Here is an 18,582-nt window from a genome sequence, read left to right on the forward strand (position 1 = left end):
TTGCTGCTCTGCGGAAATCAAGCATATGCTGGTGTCAGAGAGGGGCTATGTGGAGGCAGCATTACACTTTGAAGGGCTTCCATAAGATAGCAGTAATGGCAGGGGTGTTCTAAGGTCAACCCAGCCCTGGATAGCCACTGCAGAGTTTTGTGTTTTGAAAATGCTCCCTCCCTGGCTTCCTTCTTATTCTTGCCTCCCTTGAGTTAGTGTGTTCAAAATATAAAATGTCGCAGTTCATCATTATTCCTTCCAAGGTGTGTGCAATCACAAATGCAGACAGTGCATCTTTTGAATGCATATGCTTAAAAAAAGATTGATAAAAAGGAAATCCTGAAGCAAAGTCAGACAAACCATTTGGTGCTGGAGGGCAGCTGCACAGCCTCCCCAGAAGGTGATCTGGGAACCATATTTGGATTGTGTACCCAAAGGATTTCACCATAGATGGATAGCCCTAGAGTTAGTGCATATTCTAAATTTGACTTTGCATTTCTATCAACAAAGAAGATGATGGAAGAATAGAAACAGAAATTGATTATAACACATATATAGATTTCAACTGCAATGTGAATAAAATGGAGAAAATGAGGAACAATAAAAAATAATCTTTATTTTCGTGAAAAAATGTAATGTCTGCTGGAGAACACTAATTTATCTTTCATGACCAACTCAAGCATCACCCTCTCTAGGAAGCCTTTTCTGACTTTCTCTCCCAGAGAGAATTGATCATCTTTAACTCGTTCTACCTAGAACAGACTTCTACCTAGCATCGATGACATTCGTTTTTTTAACTATGTTTCTGTCCCATAACTAGACTTCTTTTTTTTTTTTGTTTTTTGAAGGAGTCTTGCTCTGTCGCCCAGCCTGCAGTGCAGTGGCGTGATCTCGGCTCACTGCAAGCTCCACCTCCCGGGTTCACATCATTCTCCTGCCTCAGCCTCCCGAGTAGCTGGGACTAAAGGCACCCGCCACCATGCCTGGCTAATTTTTTGTAGAGATGAGTTTTCACCGTGTTAGCCAGGATGATCTCGATCTCCTGACCTCGTGATCTGCCAGCCTCGGCCTCCCAAAGTGCTGGGATTACAGGTGTGAGCCACCGCGCCTGGCCAATTAGATTTCTTAAAGCCAGGGAAGGATCCTTTCTATCTGTCTTTGTCTCTTCAGTACATGAGCTAGTATCTGCCACATGGTAAGTGCCCCATGAATATTTTCTGAGTTGCAAATTTGAAAGAGAAATCCCCACTACTGTGGAGAAGGCAAAGCCATCACTCAATAAAATTCTGTGAAAGTCCTGTGTATCTTGAGAATGAGCTCATCTCCCTTTCTGTACCCTTTTCCTGTCTTCAAGACCCTTTCTCCTCCAACTGTCCAGACTCAGAGAAGTTGTCTGTGGCCACAGCCCCAGGTTATAGAACTAAAACTGCCTTCTCTTTCCTAACAACTCTGTGACCTCAAAATGTCTCTCTTTCTGCCTCTGTTCTTCCATTCCAGAAATTAAACTAATTTCTTTTTGTTTAGGAAGAAGTACCTGTTTTCCTTTGAAAAGATAGCAGCAGTTTAACCAGAATGATTCTCTAGTTGGAGAAATTTCAAGAATAATGATAAAGGGCACAGAAGAATTCCAACCCTGGAAAATCAAACCCCTGCCAGGGAGAGACTTATAACCATGACTTTGAATCACGTTGATCTTCTTTCCTCTGGCCCATTCAACTATATTAAATAAATTTGCAAGCTGAGAATTGTGTGCAGTGTTTATGCAACTCATCCACCTTACTCCACCTGCTGACTTCTTAACCCAGAGTGCTAAAATTAGAGCCATTGTGCACAACCTGGAGGCGGATACTTGATTTTATTTGGAGAAAGCAAAATGGGCTCCCTGTAAGAGTGGCCCTCTTATAATTTCCACCAGATTCCCAAGGCTATCTTCAGTCACAAAGGTTAAGACAGCTAGACTAACAGAAGACTCTTAATTCTTCTCAGGGAGGTTTGAATCAATCTTATCATAAAAACTCTCACAGATAATAAATAACCTCCCCCTTTAAACCCTGTGGTTTTCTGATCTTTTTGCAACCTCGAATAATCCTTAACTCCCAATAGTATTTTCACAGGTATTTTTTTTTCACGACAGTGTATCAAAGTCACATTAAAATATTGCCAGTTCTTTATAATGCAATGCCCACCCCCCATGATTCTCTGGTAATTAGGTCAATGGCCTAATAGAACAAACATACTGGGAACAAGCTGTAAGAATATCGATTCTTTATTCCTCAAAGCAGCATTTCAAAGTCTGCAAATGAAGCCTTAACAGAAAGAAACATTAATGTAAGACTACACAAGAAGGGAATAAAGAATCACAAAATCTAAGACTTGGGAAGAAACTCAGAGGTTATTATTTTTTCCTCTCATCTACTCCTGTGATAGTTATTATGGTTTCTCCAACAAATAGTCATGCATTATTATTTGAGGACCTCCAATGGCAAAGAATTCACTACCACTCAAGGTACTTTATTCCACTGTTATAATCCCTGAATTTTTAGAAGATTCATTTTAAAATTTAGTCAAAGTCTCCCTTCTAGTTAGATTGCTGTAGAAATCTGGGAAACACGACTGCTTCCTCTATCTAGATTGCCTTTCAAAAAGTTGAAGGCAGATTTTTTAGTCTCTCATTCCTTATCTCCTTTAGACAGCACTTAGTCCTGCATTTCTTTTCTTATCTTCACAGTTCCTGATACTGTGCAGTTTGACTAGTGATTACCCACAGAGTTAATAAAAAATGAATGATTGAGCACATATCTTAGTTGTATCTCTGCAGTATAAGGAGATGGCAAGACATGTCCAGGATTCTAAATCAGGGCATCTTTCTCACTACCTACTGCTATGGGTTCCCTGGAGCAAGGTGTGGTGGGGGTGTTCCGAGCTGGAGTGGGGAAGGCGGACACTCTATTAATAACAATGTCCTGGACATCCATCTCCCATGAGTTAGCCTGAGCTAACTAAAATATATAAAATATATAAAACCAAGCTGTACCTTGACCACCTTGGGCACATGTTCTCAGGACCTCCTGAGGACTGTGTCACAGGCCATGGTCACTCATATTTGGCTCAGGACTCATACCTGCACTTTCACACATGCCCTGAGACCTAAACTTAAACAATCATACAAACAAGGCACAAGTACCTTCTTGATTCCTGCATGTAGCCAGGACTTTAAAACATGCAGATGCCTATGGGATCAGGCAGCTTTTAATAGAGTAAGACCTCAGGATGTAAAAAGATAGGGGCAGGGTAGAATTCAAGAATGCTTTCTCAATGAAATAGATTCACATTATTTAAAACATTGTGCATTTTAAAAACACTCTTAGTTTAGCCCTTGTGGTTAAGAATACAGAATATGCCACCAGACTGAGAAAGGGAGGGTGAATCCAGCTCTGCTTCTTACTTGCTGTGAGATTTTGAAGTGCCTCAGTTTCTACAATAAATCAATCAAACAGGGTTGTGATGAGAAGTAAATGTTGTGTAGATTAATTAAAATAGTGCTCAGTATAGAGTTATATATATGTGTGTGTGTGTGTATATGTGTGTGCAATTTGATACAATTATATTCATTATGCACTGTCTGTCTTCATGGCAGCTGTATTTCCCTAGGCATGGCCTGACAGGTACAATTGTGCCTATGGAACTATACCCAAAAGACGCTTTGGAAAAAATCTCGCATTGGTTGTAACCAACCATCTTACTATGGTCCAATGACATCATTAGAGGATGATATTGTTTAGAACGGAGGCTGCTGGCTGACTATTGGGAAACCTGCATTCTGGTCCCCACTGTGCCATAGATTACCTCGTTGGCATGCCCACCTATTGAACTTCTCCATGCCTCAGTGTCCTCAGTCAGCTTTATCACCCTCACAAAGCCCTGATGGGCAGAGTCTAAGACCTGCTATGTTGATAGAATGGTCCTAATCATAATCACATAAAGGGCTATTGATAAACAGATCTAAATACCCATAGTGTTTCCCCCTCTCTCTTGTGGATTCTTCAAGTCCAGATGGGCTTAGAATGAGCCATTGTCATCCTAGTCTCTATTTCTGTCTATTTTCCTTCCCTTCTATTTTTATCTTAGAAAGAAGGACACCTGTTAACATCATGTGGTCCATCATCATTATTTCACTTCATGCCTGATTCAGCATTTGATCATTTCTTTACACCCATTCATCATTCATGGTTTTTGATGCTGTAAATAGCTGGAAAGCAAGATGAATCAAAGAGGAATAAACCAAAGAAAAAATAAAGCAAGATAATAATTTAGAGTTTCCTCATAAGGCCTGGAGAGGACTCTGTGTATGGGGCACACTCCAGGCTTCCTTTCTGCTAGGTCCCACCACTGTCCATGCAGAAACTCAGTGGCATGGCTTGGGCAGAATCTGCCAAGGCCCAGCCCAATCTTATGACACCAGCAGATGACAAAGGGAAGAAAGTTGTATTCTTGATCACAGGACAGTGTTTTTTGATATCATACTATTGTATGTTCTATCCCATAAGTTTTTGATCTAATAGTGTTCCTGCCATGACTATATCAAGAATAGTCATCCTTGCAGGGTGGAATTAAGCAGTATCAGAAGAAAATCTTAACTCGCAGTAGCCATCCTAAGTGGTGTCGTTAACCATTCCTTGCATGAAGTGTATTCCACCTTGCTTATCACTCTCAACTTCTCATATTACATTTTGTCCAAATGCTTTCCAAAAATCTGATTCTCACCTACTACTTAAATTAATAATGGGCAATTTAGGCACTAGAACCTATTAGATACCATGCAAATTGAAAAATGATCCCTTCCTCAGATACTATGATATTGACCTTATCACTAGTCTTGAAGCTTAAATAATAAATAAAGTTTAAAAAATAATCCTTTTATTTAGCATTAGGAAAATATTGCCCTGTATTTTTGTGAATTTTGTATCAAGTTGGAGTAATTATAAAAATAAAGGAAGTGATAACATTTTGATTTGTGAAACAATAGTACTATAGTTTTGTCAAATAAAATGCCCCAAATCTTTCTGTTTCAAAATAGCAAATGCCACAGTTTGTCATTATCTTAAAAAAAAAAAAGCCTGAAAAAAAGAAATTTGATTCCCAGAAGCAAGCCACCTATTCCCCAAGGTTATGACTCATATACTAACTACTTCCCTCTAAGACCTGGACAATTGCCTTCTATTAATACAGCCTGCATGTATGCTCATTGTTTTAACAGCCCTCAGTAAAGAAGACTGAAGCAAAGCTGACAAAATATATGTGGCAAGTGTCCTTCTGAAATTCAGATATGCTTATGATGTTCTCCTTTGCACTTAATGGATTCCAGCACAGAATAAATAATAAAGAATTACTGCTATTCAGTTGAGGCAAATTAAAGTCAATGCATTTGAGACTTCAGCAGTGAATTGACACTGGCCCTGAATACCAATTGCATCTCATAAAGGTAAAGAATAATCAAGGATTGGGCTGGAAGTCTGGAAATAAGCTTCCCAGATGGGACCAACTTGAAGTTGAAATTATGCAGAGTTCTGGAGGGCATGCACCGTCCCTCCAGCCCAGGCTGAGACTCCGCTGGGTATCATGCCATCACACTCACCATTCTTGCAGAGCAGAACAGCCACGAAGTCCTGAGAAGAAGAATTGATAAAGAGCAAAAGACTGGGTGCCTGGGCTGTCACAAAGCTAAGTGCGATGTTTTCCTTGGATGGAGCTGAATCTGTGTAAATAGCTGAGGATGAGAGGCTTATATTCTTGGTCACAGGATAGGGTTCTTGAAACATGTAAGTAACCGACGTGCCAGCCTCAAAAACAGCAGAAACCTCTGCAAAATATAAGAGGGGAGAGCACACATTGAAACCTTTAGATCCATTGTTCAAGCTAACCTTAGCTGCTTTCTCGTTTCCTATGCACTGGGCACTGTGTGAGGAGTATTACATGCATCAGACAACATGTTCCCCACAATAATTTTGAAGTGGCAGAAGTCACTATTCTTAATTTACAAATGAAAAACTTAATGCTCTCATAGGTTACAAACCTTGAACAGGGTTGCATAGCCAGAAAAGAAAGCTCAGGTTTGCCTCCTGTGGTTTAAGTCCAGCTCTACATACATCTGCAAAATAATGACCATGTGCCTGGCTAATTTCCTGAGAAGCAAAGATAAAGTGTCCCTGCCTCCAGCATAGTGCATAGAGAAATACACTGGCACCATCTTACTCCCAAAACTGAGAACCTGACAGTTCTAATTTGTGTTCTTCTCTGGTATCTCAGGGAGAATTGTGGATGGTCTCTAAATACAGAGCAAGACATTGGGGTGAGCAGCAGTAATTCTCTATGATGTTGGTAAAGCATGAAGAACAACGAAAACAGCAAAGAAGAAATTTATGGACAAAGTAGAAAAGACATAGGTCTCCAACTCTTAAACTCACTTTTTTAGATGTGTAGGCATTGGTACTCAGTTCCAAAATATAGCCAAGACTTGGGTAAATAGGCTTTCCTATGGGAAACAATCCCTCTAGCATAACACACTGAATGGAGATCTGCCACCACCAGGGAGAAATACGGGATCTAAAAACTGATAAAATTCATTTAGTGGGATCTGTAAATCACCCAGCCTCCTTGAAGAATGCTCTAGCACACCAACTGTTACCATGTTAGTGTAGTGGAACTAGCACTGAGTGACTCAGCACTGGATCTGAGTCTCACTTGATTTCATGCCGGCCATGTGGTCCCAGGCAAGATAATGAACTTTGTGGAGAATGTTTTCTTATCTGATGAATGGGAATCATAACACCTACCTCATCAGTATTTCTCTGATGTATATGATCTGATGTATGTAAAGCACTTAAGAGAGTTGCCCAGTACAGTTTGAACTTACAGAGTGTTAGAAGAGAAATTAACCTGAATCCATCCCAATAGACTTTATACAATATATTCATTTATTAAATGTTCATCTGCCCAAATGCTGAGATACTCTCCTTAGATCAAGGCTGCTCTTGAGTTCACTTTAAATTTCATCTCTATACAGTAACAGAGTGTGTGGGGAAGGCTCTTTCATAGGGCAGCACACCTTAGATCAGGCAGCAAACCTCTGCCATAAAAACTGCACAGTAAACATAAACCCATATTGGCATGATTAATTTCCCTTTGCCCTAAATGGCATATGGAATGTTCCAAATTCCCCATGAAAGTCTCTGATTGAGTTAGTGGCACCTAGAATATAATAATACCTGGCTTTTGCTTCCTAATTCTATTGCAAATGTGTTCCACCTTGTGAAAATTCTGTAACAGTCTGTAATAGTGCCAAAAAATTAAAGTTGCATATTTATGCATATTGCCTAGCAGATTGAGAATACCAGTTCATTTTTACTAAAGGTTCAGAGAAAGTGTTTGGCATTTATCATGCAGGTTACAACCTTGGTACTCTTGTTTATAAAAATATGCAACAGACATCTGTGACAGTGAGAATTCTGGTTATCATCAGCTTGATTCAAGAATTTTCCTTGAGTAAATTTTCTCAGGGATATTTGGTCTGCATTTTGAGCTACTGCCTCCTAGTTAACAAAATAAAGGACTTTTATGTGATATTTGTGTGTGTGCTTAAACGGAAGTAAAATTCAGAGCATTCTGTTAGGAATAACATAGATATGGGCATATACAGGATACTACTTTTTTCTTTATACTTAAGACAATAAATTGAAAATGAAAAGCATTTTGTAATTAGAAATGTCAAACCAAATTTCTGTTGTCACTCTTCCTCCAGCCCCAGTTCTAGTTATTTTTAATGTTTAAATATTGTCTGTTTTATCATAAAGCTAAATTCAGCAATACACCTGGACTCTATTATTCTTTCAGTTTCTTGTACTTTATAATCTAAGAGTTTAAGCTTTTGATCAGATGGGTTGAGTTATCTGAATATCTAAAACCACTGGCCAAAAAGGATAAAGATACTTAACTTGAAAGTGATTTCTAGTGACCATGATGATTCTCCAAGGCCACCGAGCCACTATCAACAACACCCCTTGAGCATCCACTTGGTGGAAGAACCTATGCTAACTAGATTCTGAGATGGTAAGACACATATTTAAAAAAAAAAAAACAAACATCTGGGCCAGGCACAGTGGCTCACACCTGTAATCCCAACACATTGGGAGGCCGAGGTAGGTGGATCACCCGAGGTCAGGAGTTCGGGCCAGCCTGACCAACATGGCAAAACCCCATTTCTACTAAAAATACAAAAATTAACTGGGTGTGTTGGCAGGTGCTTGTAATACCAGCTACTGGGGAGGCCAAGACAGGAGAATCACTTGAACCCAGGAGGCGTGAGTTGCAGTGAGCTGAGATTGCGCCATTGCACTCCAGCCTGGGTGACACAGTGAGACTCTGTCAAACAAAACAAAACAAAACAACAAACAAAAACAAAACAAAACAAATTGCCAGTGGACCAATGGAAGTTAACCTTGGGCTTGATGTGTTAGTGACAGAGACAATGTTTTCCAGAGCTGGATGTCTCTGAGAGCAGAGCCTCCTGAGACCTGCAAGAGGATCTCCGTACTGACAGGGCATTGATGGGTGACATGAAGTAGGAGAAGGAGCTGGAAATGGGATGGTACTGGAGGGTGCGTCTCTGAGCCTCCATGGGGCCTGTAGACTTGGAGATAAAACCTGAATCTACACATGTCCTGCAATCACAGGATCCCATTCAATCTCACATTACTCAAATATAAATCAGGATGAATTCAGTCTTGGGATGGGTGAAAGGATTGGAAGAAAGTATGTAAAAGCACAGCACATAGTAGGAACTCAATGAACAGTAGCCGGTTTTAATAATAGTAGTAGAATTAGATTTGGAATTAGAACAAACAGAAAGACCAGTCCTGGGTAATGAATAGTCTAGAAATTATCCAGAAATCATCCAAGCTGTAATTAATTTAGATAAAATCAAACAAATTAAATAAAAATAAAACAACTGGAAATTTGAACACTGAGCAATTATTTCAAAAATTATTATACTTTTATTATAATAATGATCCTCTGGCTACGTGTTTATCATGAGTGCTTATCTTTTAGCAATATACGATGTAATATTTGTAGATGAAATAGTATTATATCTGAGATTTTCTTCAAAATAATAAAGGAGGAGGATAGGAGGTGAGTGTACCGATGAAATAAAAATGATCATGAGTTTGTAACTGTTGAAGTTAGATAACCCGTGAATGGGAGTTCTTAAACTCTTCCCTGTCCTACAGCATATGTTTGCCATTTTTCCATAATAAAAAGTAAAAATAAATGGTATAAATTGAAATGAATATAAGTATTAAATGATTTCTGGACAGGTTTTTGGCAATATGTAAAGAGTACCCAAATGTACATACTTTTATTTTTTTCACTGAAATTCTGTTATTAAGAAAATAATCAATATATGTGTTTATTGTAGCATTATTTACACCAAAATTTTAGATAATGAAAAATTTCAATCAATAAGAAGAGTCAGCATTTAGTGAGACTTCACATGCTGTGGGCTATCCCATGTTCTTTGTAGAGTGCTCATCGAATGTTAAACACAACTCCCTGTGAAAGAGTCCTGCGCTTCCCACATCTCGTAGATGAGGAAACCACGGAATCTTGAGGTTGAGGTACACAACCAGTGTCATACAACGTGGACTGTAAATGAACCAGAACCTTAACTTGGGAAGGGGTGGTGCCAGAGCTCCACGATTTATCTGTGAGCAGTAATGCTCTGGTAATAGGATGGATTAAACAAGAGAAGGCAGTAGCACCAGATGGAACATATTGCAATCATTAAGATGGATGCTTACAAATATTGGTGACTTACATAGAAATGCTTTTGAAAGGAAATAAAGAAAATCCAGAATATAAAATGTAATGGGCAAAATTATCTTAGTTATATTAAGTGCAAGGGGATAAAAAACTAGAAGGAAGTACAATTCCCTATTAATGATTATTTTTGAGTACTTAGATTGGGTTTTAACTTTTCTAGATTTCTAAATAAATTTTCAAATAAATTTTATAAATAATTATGTTACATTTTAATTAGGAAGAAAAAACATTTAAATTAAAACACTATGACAGTGGTACCCAGGTTCTTTATTAATGGTGTGTGTGTAGGGGGGACAAGAGAGCTAACAACAAACACACATCAACAAATGGTGTTGAGACAAGGGTATATCCACATGCCAAAGACTAAAGCTGGACCCCCTACCTCACAACAAATATGAAAATTCACTCATAATGCATCAAAGACCTAACTGTGAGAGCTAAAACTATAAAACTCTTAGGAGAAACCATGATCTTGGATTAAGTAAGGCTTCCTTATCTATGATCCTAAATGTATAAATAAAAAAGATAGGAGACTAGAGAAAATGAACTTGATCGGAATTTAAAATTTAGTGTTTCAAAAGATACTATGAAGAAGACAAAATACAGCCCATAGAACTGGAGAAAACATTTGCAAATCATATATCTCATAAGGGAATTATATTCCAAACATACGACAAATTATTACAACTGACTAGTAAAAAGAAGAAAAATTTAAAATCTACAAAAGATGTTAGACATTTCTCCAAAAAATTTATGTATACAAATGGACAATAAGCACAGGAAAAAGATATCCAATATCATTAGTCATTAGGGAATGCAAGTCAAAACCACAATGCGATAGCATTTCATATTCAGTAAGATGTCTATCATCAAAAAATCAGACAATAAAAAGTGTTGGCAAGAAGATGAAGAAATTGGATCCCTCATTCACTGCCGGTGAGAATGTAAAATGGAACAGCCGATTTGAAAAAGTTAGGAAGTTCCTCACAAAGATTAAACCTATAGTTACCGTTTGACCCAACAATCTCACTTCTAGGTATATATCCAAGAGGATAGACAACATATGTTTGCACAAATATTGTACATATTTATAGCAGTGTTATGTATAATAGCCAAAGAAATGAAACCATGCCAACATCCATTAACTGACCAATGGATGAATGGATAAACAAACTGTGGTGCTTTCACACTGCGGAACACTCTTTGGCAATTAAAAAGGAATAAAGTAATGATGAATGTTATAACATGGATGAACTGGGACAATATTATGCGAAGTAAAAGAAATCAGACACAAAAAGATCACATACTATATGGTTCTATTTATATGAAAGGCTCAGGATGGGCAAATCTACAGAAAAAGAAAGTAGATTAGTGGTTTCCAGGGACACGGGAAGAGGTAACTGGGGAGTGGCTGCTAATGACATGGAATTTCTTTTTGAGATGATGAAGATATTCTGAAACTGACGGTGGTGATTGTTATACAACTGTGTGAATATCCTAAACATCACTGAATTATACACCTTAAAAGGGTGGGTTTTATGGTATATAAATTACATCTCGATAATAGAAAGAGAGAGAAAAAATACACAAAACAAAAGCTCCGTATTTGAAACGATGGAATCCTATTACCATGTTCATGTATAGAATGAAATTAGGGTCATAAAGAAAAAATGAACCAAAAACAAGCTAGATGGACCTCCAAATCTGACATTTAGCAAGTCAGTCCACCTTTATGAGCCCCAATAAGTTAAATTTAGATTTTAATACCTGCTCTATTTGTTTGGATGAGGAATATATGTTGCAGTTAATTACTAGTTTATTTTTTATGATGATTGCTTCTTCGTATCATTATGAGAAACGGAAAAATCGCCAATGAAACATAGTTCTGACCTAGGAATTGGTAATGAAAAAAAGACCCTAATTCTATCCAAGATATATTCAGTATTTACACACCATCTCCTTGACATATACTGCGCCATAGTAAATAGCATGGAAGACTGCCCCAATCACCAAACAGACCACCCTCTGTTCAGAACCATCTTGTAGCCGCTGGCTTCCCATTTCAGTTCCGGCCACATTCCCCAGAGGCAGTTGGCAGGGCTCAAAGATGTGACTAAAAAGGCCATCTTACTTACATTGCGAGGACTAAATATCGAGGAAATAATTTTCTTAGAATTATCAGAAAGAATGAACAGTTTGGAAATAGTAAAATACGAAGCATATGAAAAGGCTAGGCACATACTTGCCTATGTAACTTGCAGATCATAATTAAAAGTGGGAGGGAGCACAGAGATGTTGCAACATATGCAGGGAAAAGATACAGGGCCGTGGACAGAAGAAAATTCGTATGAATGGTTTTGGAGAAAGGAGCCAAAAAAAAAAAAAAAAAAAAGAAATTAGGCTACATTTAGAACAATATGATCTACGAGATCTTTGAATAATGTTCCCAGAGAAATGCAGAGAGGTCTACTGTCCATGTTCTTCCAAACAAAAAGACTTGGTTAGAGATGCTGAGAAGAATGCTTGTGCATTTCAGTGCCAGGGTCTCATAGTATTTATTCTGTTTGTGCTCCTCCTAGCATGTGGGATGGCTCAAAGGGGAGCATTCACACTTCTCAGGGGAAGTTGTTCAGAGACCTCCCCCAGTGTGAATACCTAGCAGCACTTTGCTTGTTTAGCTCATAATATGAGCCCCTGGAATGGAAACTGTTTTATTTTAAGCTTCCATGCGGTTAGCCCGAAAATTTTTACCATTAATTTTCTCCCAAGAAGCATGACATGCTCTTCAGGAATAATAAGTAAGTAATTCAAACTAATTCAGGAGAAGGCCCCTGTATGAATGAACAGAGGGCTCAAACTATAGTATCCTTCAAACAAAACAGTGAGTGCTTTTTTTCCCTTTTGTTTCTAAGTTCCAACAGTAGCAAGCTGGACTAAATAAACCACTGCTTTGTAAAGGTGCTTCGAAGATATGCTTTAATGAATTGAGAAGAATTATTTATCATTGCTCTGATTGTTTGTTTGCAAATGGTGTCTCAAAGTGATTCAAGCATTTTATTTTAATAATTTAAATGCTGCTCTTAAAATATTGTTTACATTATTTACTGAACAAACTTTTTCCGTCTTTAAAATATTGCAAAAATTATGAGTACACCAAATCATTTTCCTTATGTTTGAAAAATACTACGTATTTATACTGAATATTGAGATTTTCTAGTTTCTTGAGGTATCTTGAATTTATCTAGAGAATTTACGCAATGATCCTCATTCCTTGCCCAAGGTGTATATCCGTGATTATTAATTTGTGTCAATGTAATGAACTCAGGAGATTGTGAAGCGGTATAGGAAAAGCCCTGGAGCAGAAAATTTGACTTTCATGTGTGTTTCAGTCCCAGCCCACCAATGAACTAAATATGAACTTTCAGACAGGGCTTTTAAAGCTTCAGACATTCGCTCAAGTCACCTGCAGAATAGAGAGATTTCACCAAATACACGGTACTGTGTTTACTAATTTACTGATATTCTCTTTGTTGTAAAAAATAATTTAAGATTGCTTAAGTATCTCTAAGGCTCCCCCAGGGCTAGATTCTACAATTCTTAATTTGCGGGCTGAGGGATTGGAAGTGGAAATATTAATGTGTTCACTAACAATCTAGCTAACAACAGAAATGTGGGTCCACCTCTTTCTCTACTTAACTGACTTTTTGGCTGTGGGCAGGGTGTTTTCCTGTAATTATCCATCCAGTTCAGTTACATTGCCAGTGAACACATGTAATACCAATAAGTATATGCAATTACGTTGAAGAACTATGCAGACTCTCTACACAGAGGGAGAGTAGATGATAAAGACTGTCTCAGAGTGTGAGTATCACATGGCCTGACCATAGCGTGTAGGTGATACAGCACTGCACTCAGGAGAAACAGGAGCACCTAAGGTACCTTTTTTGCAAAAGGGCCCTTCATAAGGTGAATTGGTGCAATCACACAGGTAGCCATTGTGCTTCTCCACACACTTGCCCCCGTTGTGGCAGATGCTGCCGTAGCTGCTGCAGTGGCCGGGGCAGCCTGGCCTGACTCCAGATGTGACCTTTGCCCTCTCTTCCAGGTCCATTTTCTGTCCATTCAAGTGTAAGGAGCGAATGCATCCTAGGAAGCCTTTCTGTCTGGATGACGTTCCCCCTAAGAGGTTAAATAAAAGGAAACAAATGTAAGGTATTATAGGGCTCAATACATTTAGGTTTAATGTTGGCATGGGTAAGAGTTAAGTAGTTCTCTGTTGTCATGAAGGTCTAAATTAATTTTTTTATTAAAGTTTCAGTGAGAGTTGGAATTCCAAAGAGCCTCAAATAAATGCATGTCCTAGAAACAACGGTGGAGCTAGAGGCCACTATCTTTAGCAAACTAAGGCAGGAACAGAAAACCAAATACCCCATATTCTCATTTATAAGTGGGAGGTAAATGATGAGAACACTGGGACGCAAAGAGGGGAGCAACAGACACTGGGTCCTACTTGAGGGTGTCGGGTGGGAGGAGGGAGAAGATAAGAGAAAAATAACTATTGGGTACTAAGCTTAGTACCTGGGTGACAAAATAATCTATACGACAAATCCACGTTATACAAGTTTACCTACATAATAAACCTGCAAATCTAGCCCTGAACCTAAAATAAAAGTTAAGAAAAAAATACACGTCCTTCTAGGCTGGGAACCCCCTCCCTCAAGCTCTTTCCGTATACATACAAAAAAAGTGAAAGATTGTAGTTCCTGTATTTTACAGGTTTAAGAGTAAAACTTCAGATGGCCATGTTTCTTGTGAAAAAAAAAAGTTCTCACACAGTCCACAGCACCCTTTCATCTGAAGTGGAAGGCACAGAGTGGGACTGTCCTTTCTGGCAAAGTTAGACAGAAGCTGTTAGGTACACCAACTTAGAAAACTTCAGTAGACTTCCTAATGCTTGCACAGTGCAGTGCAGTGGAGTGGAAGGTGGATAGACCAGAGCCAGATAGACATGGAGTCAAACTCATGTCACTTGCTGATTAGCCATATTGACCATGGAATTACCTAAGCCTCAGCTACTTCATCTATAAAATAAAAATCAATCTATTGTGTGGGTGTGTGGTGAGGCTTCACTAAGATCATACAATAGGCCGGGCATGGTGGTGCATGCCTGTAATCCTAGCATTTTGGGAGGCCAAGACGGGCTGATCATTTGAGGTCAGGAGTTCAAGACCAGCCTGGCCAACATGGTGAAACTCCATTTCTACTAAAAATACAAAAATTAGCCAGGTATGGTGGTAGGCACCTATAATTCCAGCTACTCGGGAGGCTGAGGCAGGAGAATTGCTTGAACCCAGGAGGCTGAGGCAGAAAAATAGCTTGAACCGGGGAGGCGGAGGCTACAGTGAGCCGAGATCACGCCATTGCATTCCAGCCTGGGCCACAGGGCGAGACTCTGTCTCAAAAAAAAAAAAAAAAAAAAAAGAAAGAAAAAAAATAACATAGAATACAATACCTGTTCAATCACTGCTGCTCTCTTATGCCTTCTTTTGCACCTTCACAATGGCTAGAACCAGTTCCTTATATATATGTGCTGATTAATCCTTAAATTAAGCTGATTAATAATGAGCTTATTATTACATTATGATTTAGAAGACAGATTTCTTTTTTGTGGAATACACAATAGGCTTGTAACTTTCTGCTGAGGATATATCTTGAAGATTTCAGAGAGATTTTATATGTTTCTTGAAAATTATTCAAGAATCAGGCAGATTTAATATTTCAGAGTGTTTTGTTCCCATCAGAAATCCAGTTTTCCACCAGCCTACCCCTCTGATATCAGAAAAACGTGTGTTGAAAGACAAGCCGGGAAATTAAGCTAAGTCCCATTAGAAGGTATTTATTTGGTGCTGAAACTCCTGGGAGAACCCAGGGGAGGTGGAGGTACAGCCTGGCCTTAAAGAACACAACATTTGTTTCAAATCTTCAGGCTCAAGTCTACACATATGGATGAGTGAAAGCCACACACAGGCCTTTGAGGTCTACCAGATGTACTAATGGAGAGGAGGAGAAGGTGGAAGGGAAAATACCAAGGTCAGGACCAACTTGTCATTCGTTTTCTATACTCTTAGGATCTCTCATCTGAGCCTCATTCTAGAAATTATTCTACAGCTTTATTAAATCTTTGTCTGACAAATGACCAGATACAAACGTGTCCTTATCAAAGTGGATCAGATGAGAAATTGAAATGCATAATCTTAGACAGGGAATAGAGATGCTAAGTGAGAAACAAAGCTGTAAGTTAAAGGAATGAATAGATAATTTAAAGAATTCCTGGCATTAGTCACACTGGCCCAATGGTGGGTCAATGGCTTTGAGGAAAGCAAGGAAATAATTAGAAATGGGGAGGATGTGAGGGGGACATGGGGCAGGGGAGAGTGGGGAGAGAAGGGCTGTTTTTCCTAAATCCCACCAGGTCAGCAGACTCATAAATATATGTATGACATTCACTTGCTACATCCAAAGAAACTTATCCTAAGGGATAGATCTCATCTTGCATTCTGAAGTAATGATTTATAGAATACAATATGTGTTCAATTATTTTATTTTCAGTTCCCGTAAGTGATACCCAAGCAGGCCAGGAGGCCAAACCCAAATTGCATTCTCCTGTCTGTCTCAATTTTGGTAAGTAAATCTCTTTAACCACAAGATAAATCAATTATAAACACAAGCAGATCATAGAGGAAGGTTCATTATTTCTTTCCTAGAGAGTGTGTAGAATAAAGAGGAGAGGATTTATGTAGTCAAATGTTTTGTTTGGTTTTGTTTTTCTCATTTTGTTGTCACTCCCCATGGTGGATTTGAATAACTATTCATATATCTTGTTAGTGTCATTTTTCTTTAACAGAAGTGAAGAATGCAAGATCTATTGCACATTTTCTTGCGTGTGACTTAGTCAACAACTTTATTAATGGAGAAGAAGATGACTGGGGTTGGTGGTTTCTCGGGCAAAAATGCACTCCTTAAGGTTTGAGACTTACAGAACCTGGTGACAGTGACACAAATCTGGGGGATTATTTCAATTACAGATGCTGACAAACCGTAATGACACAGTGAGTTATGAACTCAATTGCACAGTGAACTAAATTTCCATTTTTACCTGGCTGTTTTAGTCTTTACAAAGGAGAAAACTAGGAGTAAGTTTGCTTTTTCTTTATAAAGAGAATAATTTTTTAAAAGCAGCCCTTTTTACCTACTATGTGTAGAGAGTTATTGGAGGCATGAATCTTCTGTAAAACTTATTGTACAGAAACAGAAAGGCAACAGTAATCTTCCCTCATCCTCCTCTCTCACTGTCCTCCTCCCCTACGCCAGCCCTGTGGATTTTCTCTCCCTCTCCCAGAAATCTCTGTTTCTGAATCCATTTACTTCTCTCTCTCTCTCTTCTTTCTCTTTCCTTCTTCCTTCCTACCTTTCTTTCTCTTTCTTTTTTCTTTCTTTCTCTCTGTCTTCTTTCTTTCTTTCCTTTCTCTTTCTTTCCTTTCTTTCTTTCTTTCTTTTTCTTTCCCCCCCTTCCTTCCCTCCTTCCTTCCCTCCTTCCTTTCTTTCTTTCTTTCTTTCTTTCTTTCTTTCTTTCTTTCTTTCTTTCTCTTTCTTTCTTTCTTTCTTTCTTTCCTTCCTTCCTTCTCTTTCTTTTCTTCCTGCCTGCCTGCCTATTTGTTTTATTTTTGAGACAGAGTCGTATTCTATCATCCAGGCTGGAGTGCGGTGGTGTGATCATAGCGCACTGCAGCCTCCATCTCCCAAAGTTCAAGCGATCCTCCTGCCTCAGCCTACCGAGTAGCTGGGACCAAAAGCGCACACCACCACGACCAGCTAATTTGTTAAAATTTATTTTTATTATTTATTTATTTAATTTTACTAGAAATGAGGTCTTACTATGTTGCCCAGGCTATCTCAAAACGCTGAGCTCGAGCAATCCTCCTGCCTTGGCCTCTCCAAGTGCTGGGATTACAGGTGTGAACCACAACGGCCAGCTTGTCTGCTTCTTTCTATGCCTGGAGACTGCTTTCAGAATATTCTCTGTCACCCTAACCTGAATCCCTGCAAAAACATGCTACCTTCAGCCCCTGCTCTTCCTTTCCATTCAGCATTTTGTGGCTAGAATTAATGCAAATTTGAAAATGTGATTCTGCTGTACGTGTTTGATACCCTTTGGAAACTAGTCATTGTCCTAGGGATCAAGCTGAAATTCCTGATCACAATTGACACAGCAAGGGAGATCTGGCCTCCCCTTACCCCACCAGCTTCTTTCTCCCACACTTCCTGCACTGACTTCAGTGCACCAAGCATTCCGAACCACTTGTGGCTCTCATGCCACATGGCCTATCTAGACTTTGCACCTCTTCACATATGTTGTATTTACTAGTAAGTTATCCATCCCCATGCACTCCACTGCTTGTCCTACACTACCCCTGTAGTCGCAGACATGCACACCTGAACTCATATAAACTTATTAGTCATTTATCTTTCTACCCACCGAGCATTTCCTCATTTTAATTATTTGTCAATTTTTTAAAACACAAAAAATACTTCTAAAAATTCTAGTTAGTTCCTCATTGAAAAATCAGAACATCTCTTAACAATGAACCTGCTTTCTTGCATGGCAATTCTCAACTGCACTGGGGTCAGCTCCTTTAAGATAGGGCATGCACTCTC

General features: G+C 38.8%; 1 protein-coding gene across 2 annotated transcripts in view; it reads right to left on the minus strand.

Annotated features, from left to right (window-relative positions):
* The window catches only part of CNTNAP5 (contactin associated protein family member 5), an 876,843-nt gene that overhangs the window by 118,119 nt on the left and 740,142 nt on the right, over positions 1-18,582 (minus strand). The window contains exons 18-19 of one of the 2 annotated variants that reach the window (XM_008953637.5): positions 13,807-14,046; positions 5,627-5,851 (exon numbers count right to left, since the gene is read on the minus strand). In XM_008953637.5, the coding sequence (XP_008951885.1) occupies positions 5,627-5,851; positions 13,807-14,046 (465 nt within the window). The remainder of the gene's footprint in view (positions 1-5,626; positions 5,852-13,806; positions 14,047-18,582) is intronic. The other variant, XM_055108578.2, reaches the window with a different exon arrangement.

This window comes from Pan paniscus, chromosome 13, assembly GCF_029289425.2.
Source record: "Pan paniscus chromosome 13, NHGRI_mPanPan1-v2.0_pri, whole genome shotgun sequence".
Lineage (NCBI taxonomy): Eukaryota > Metazoa > Chordata > Mammalia > Primates > Hominidae > Pan > Pan paniscus.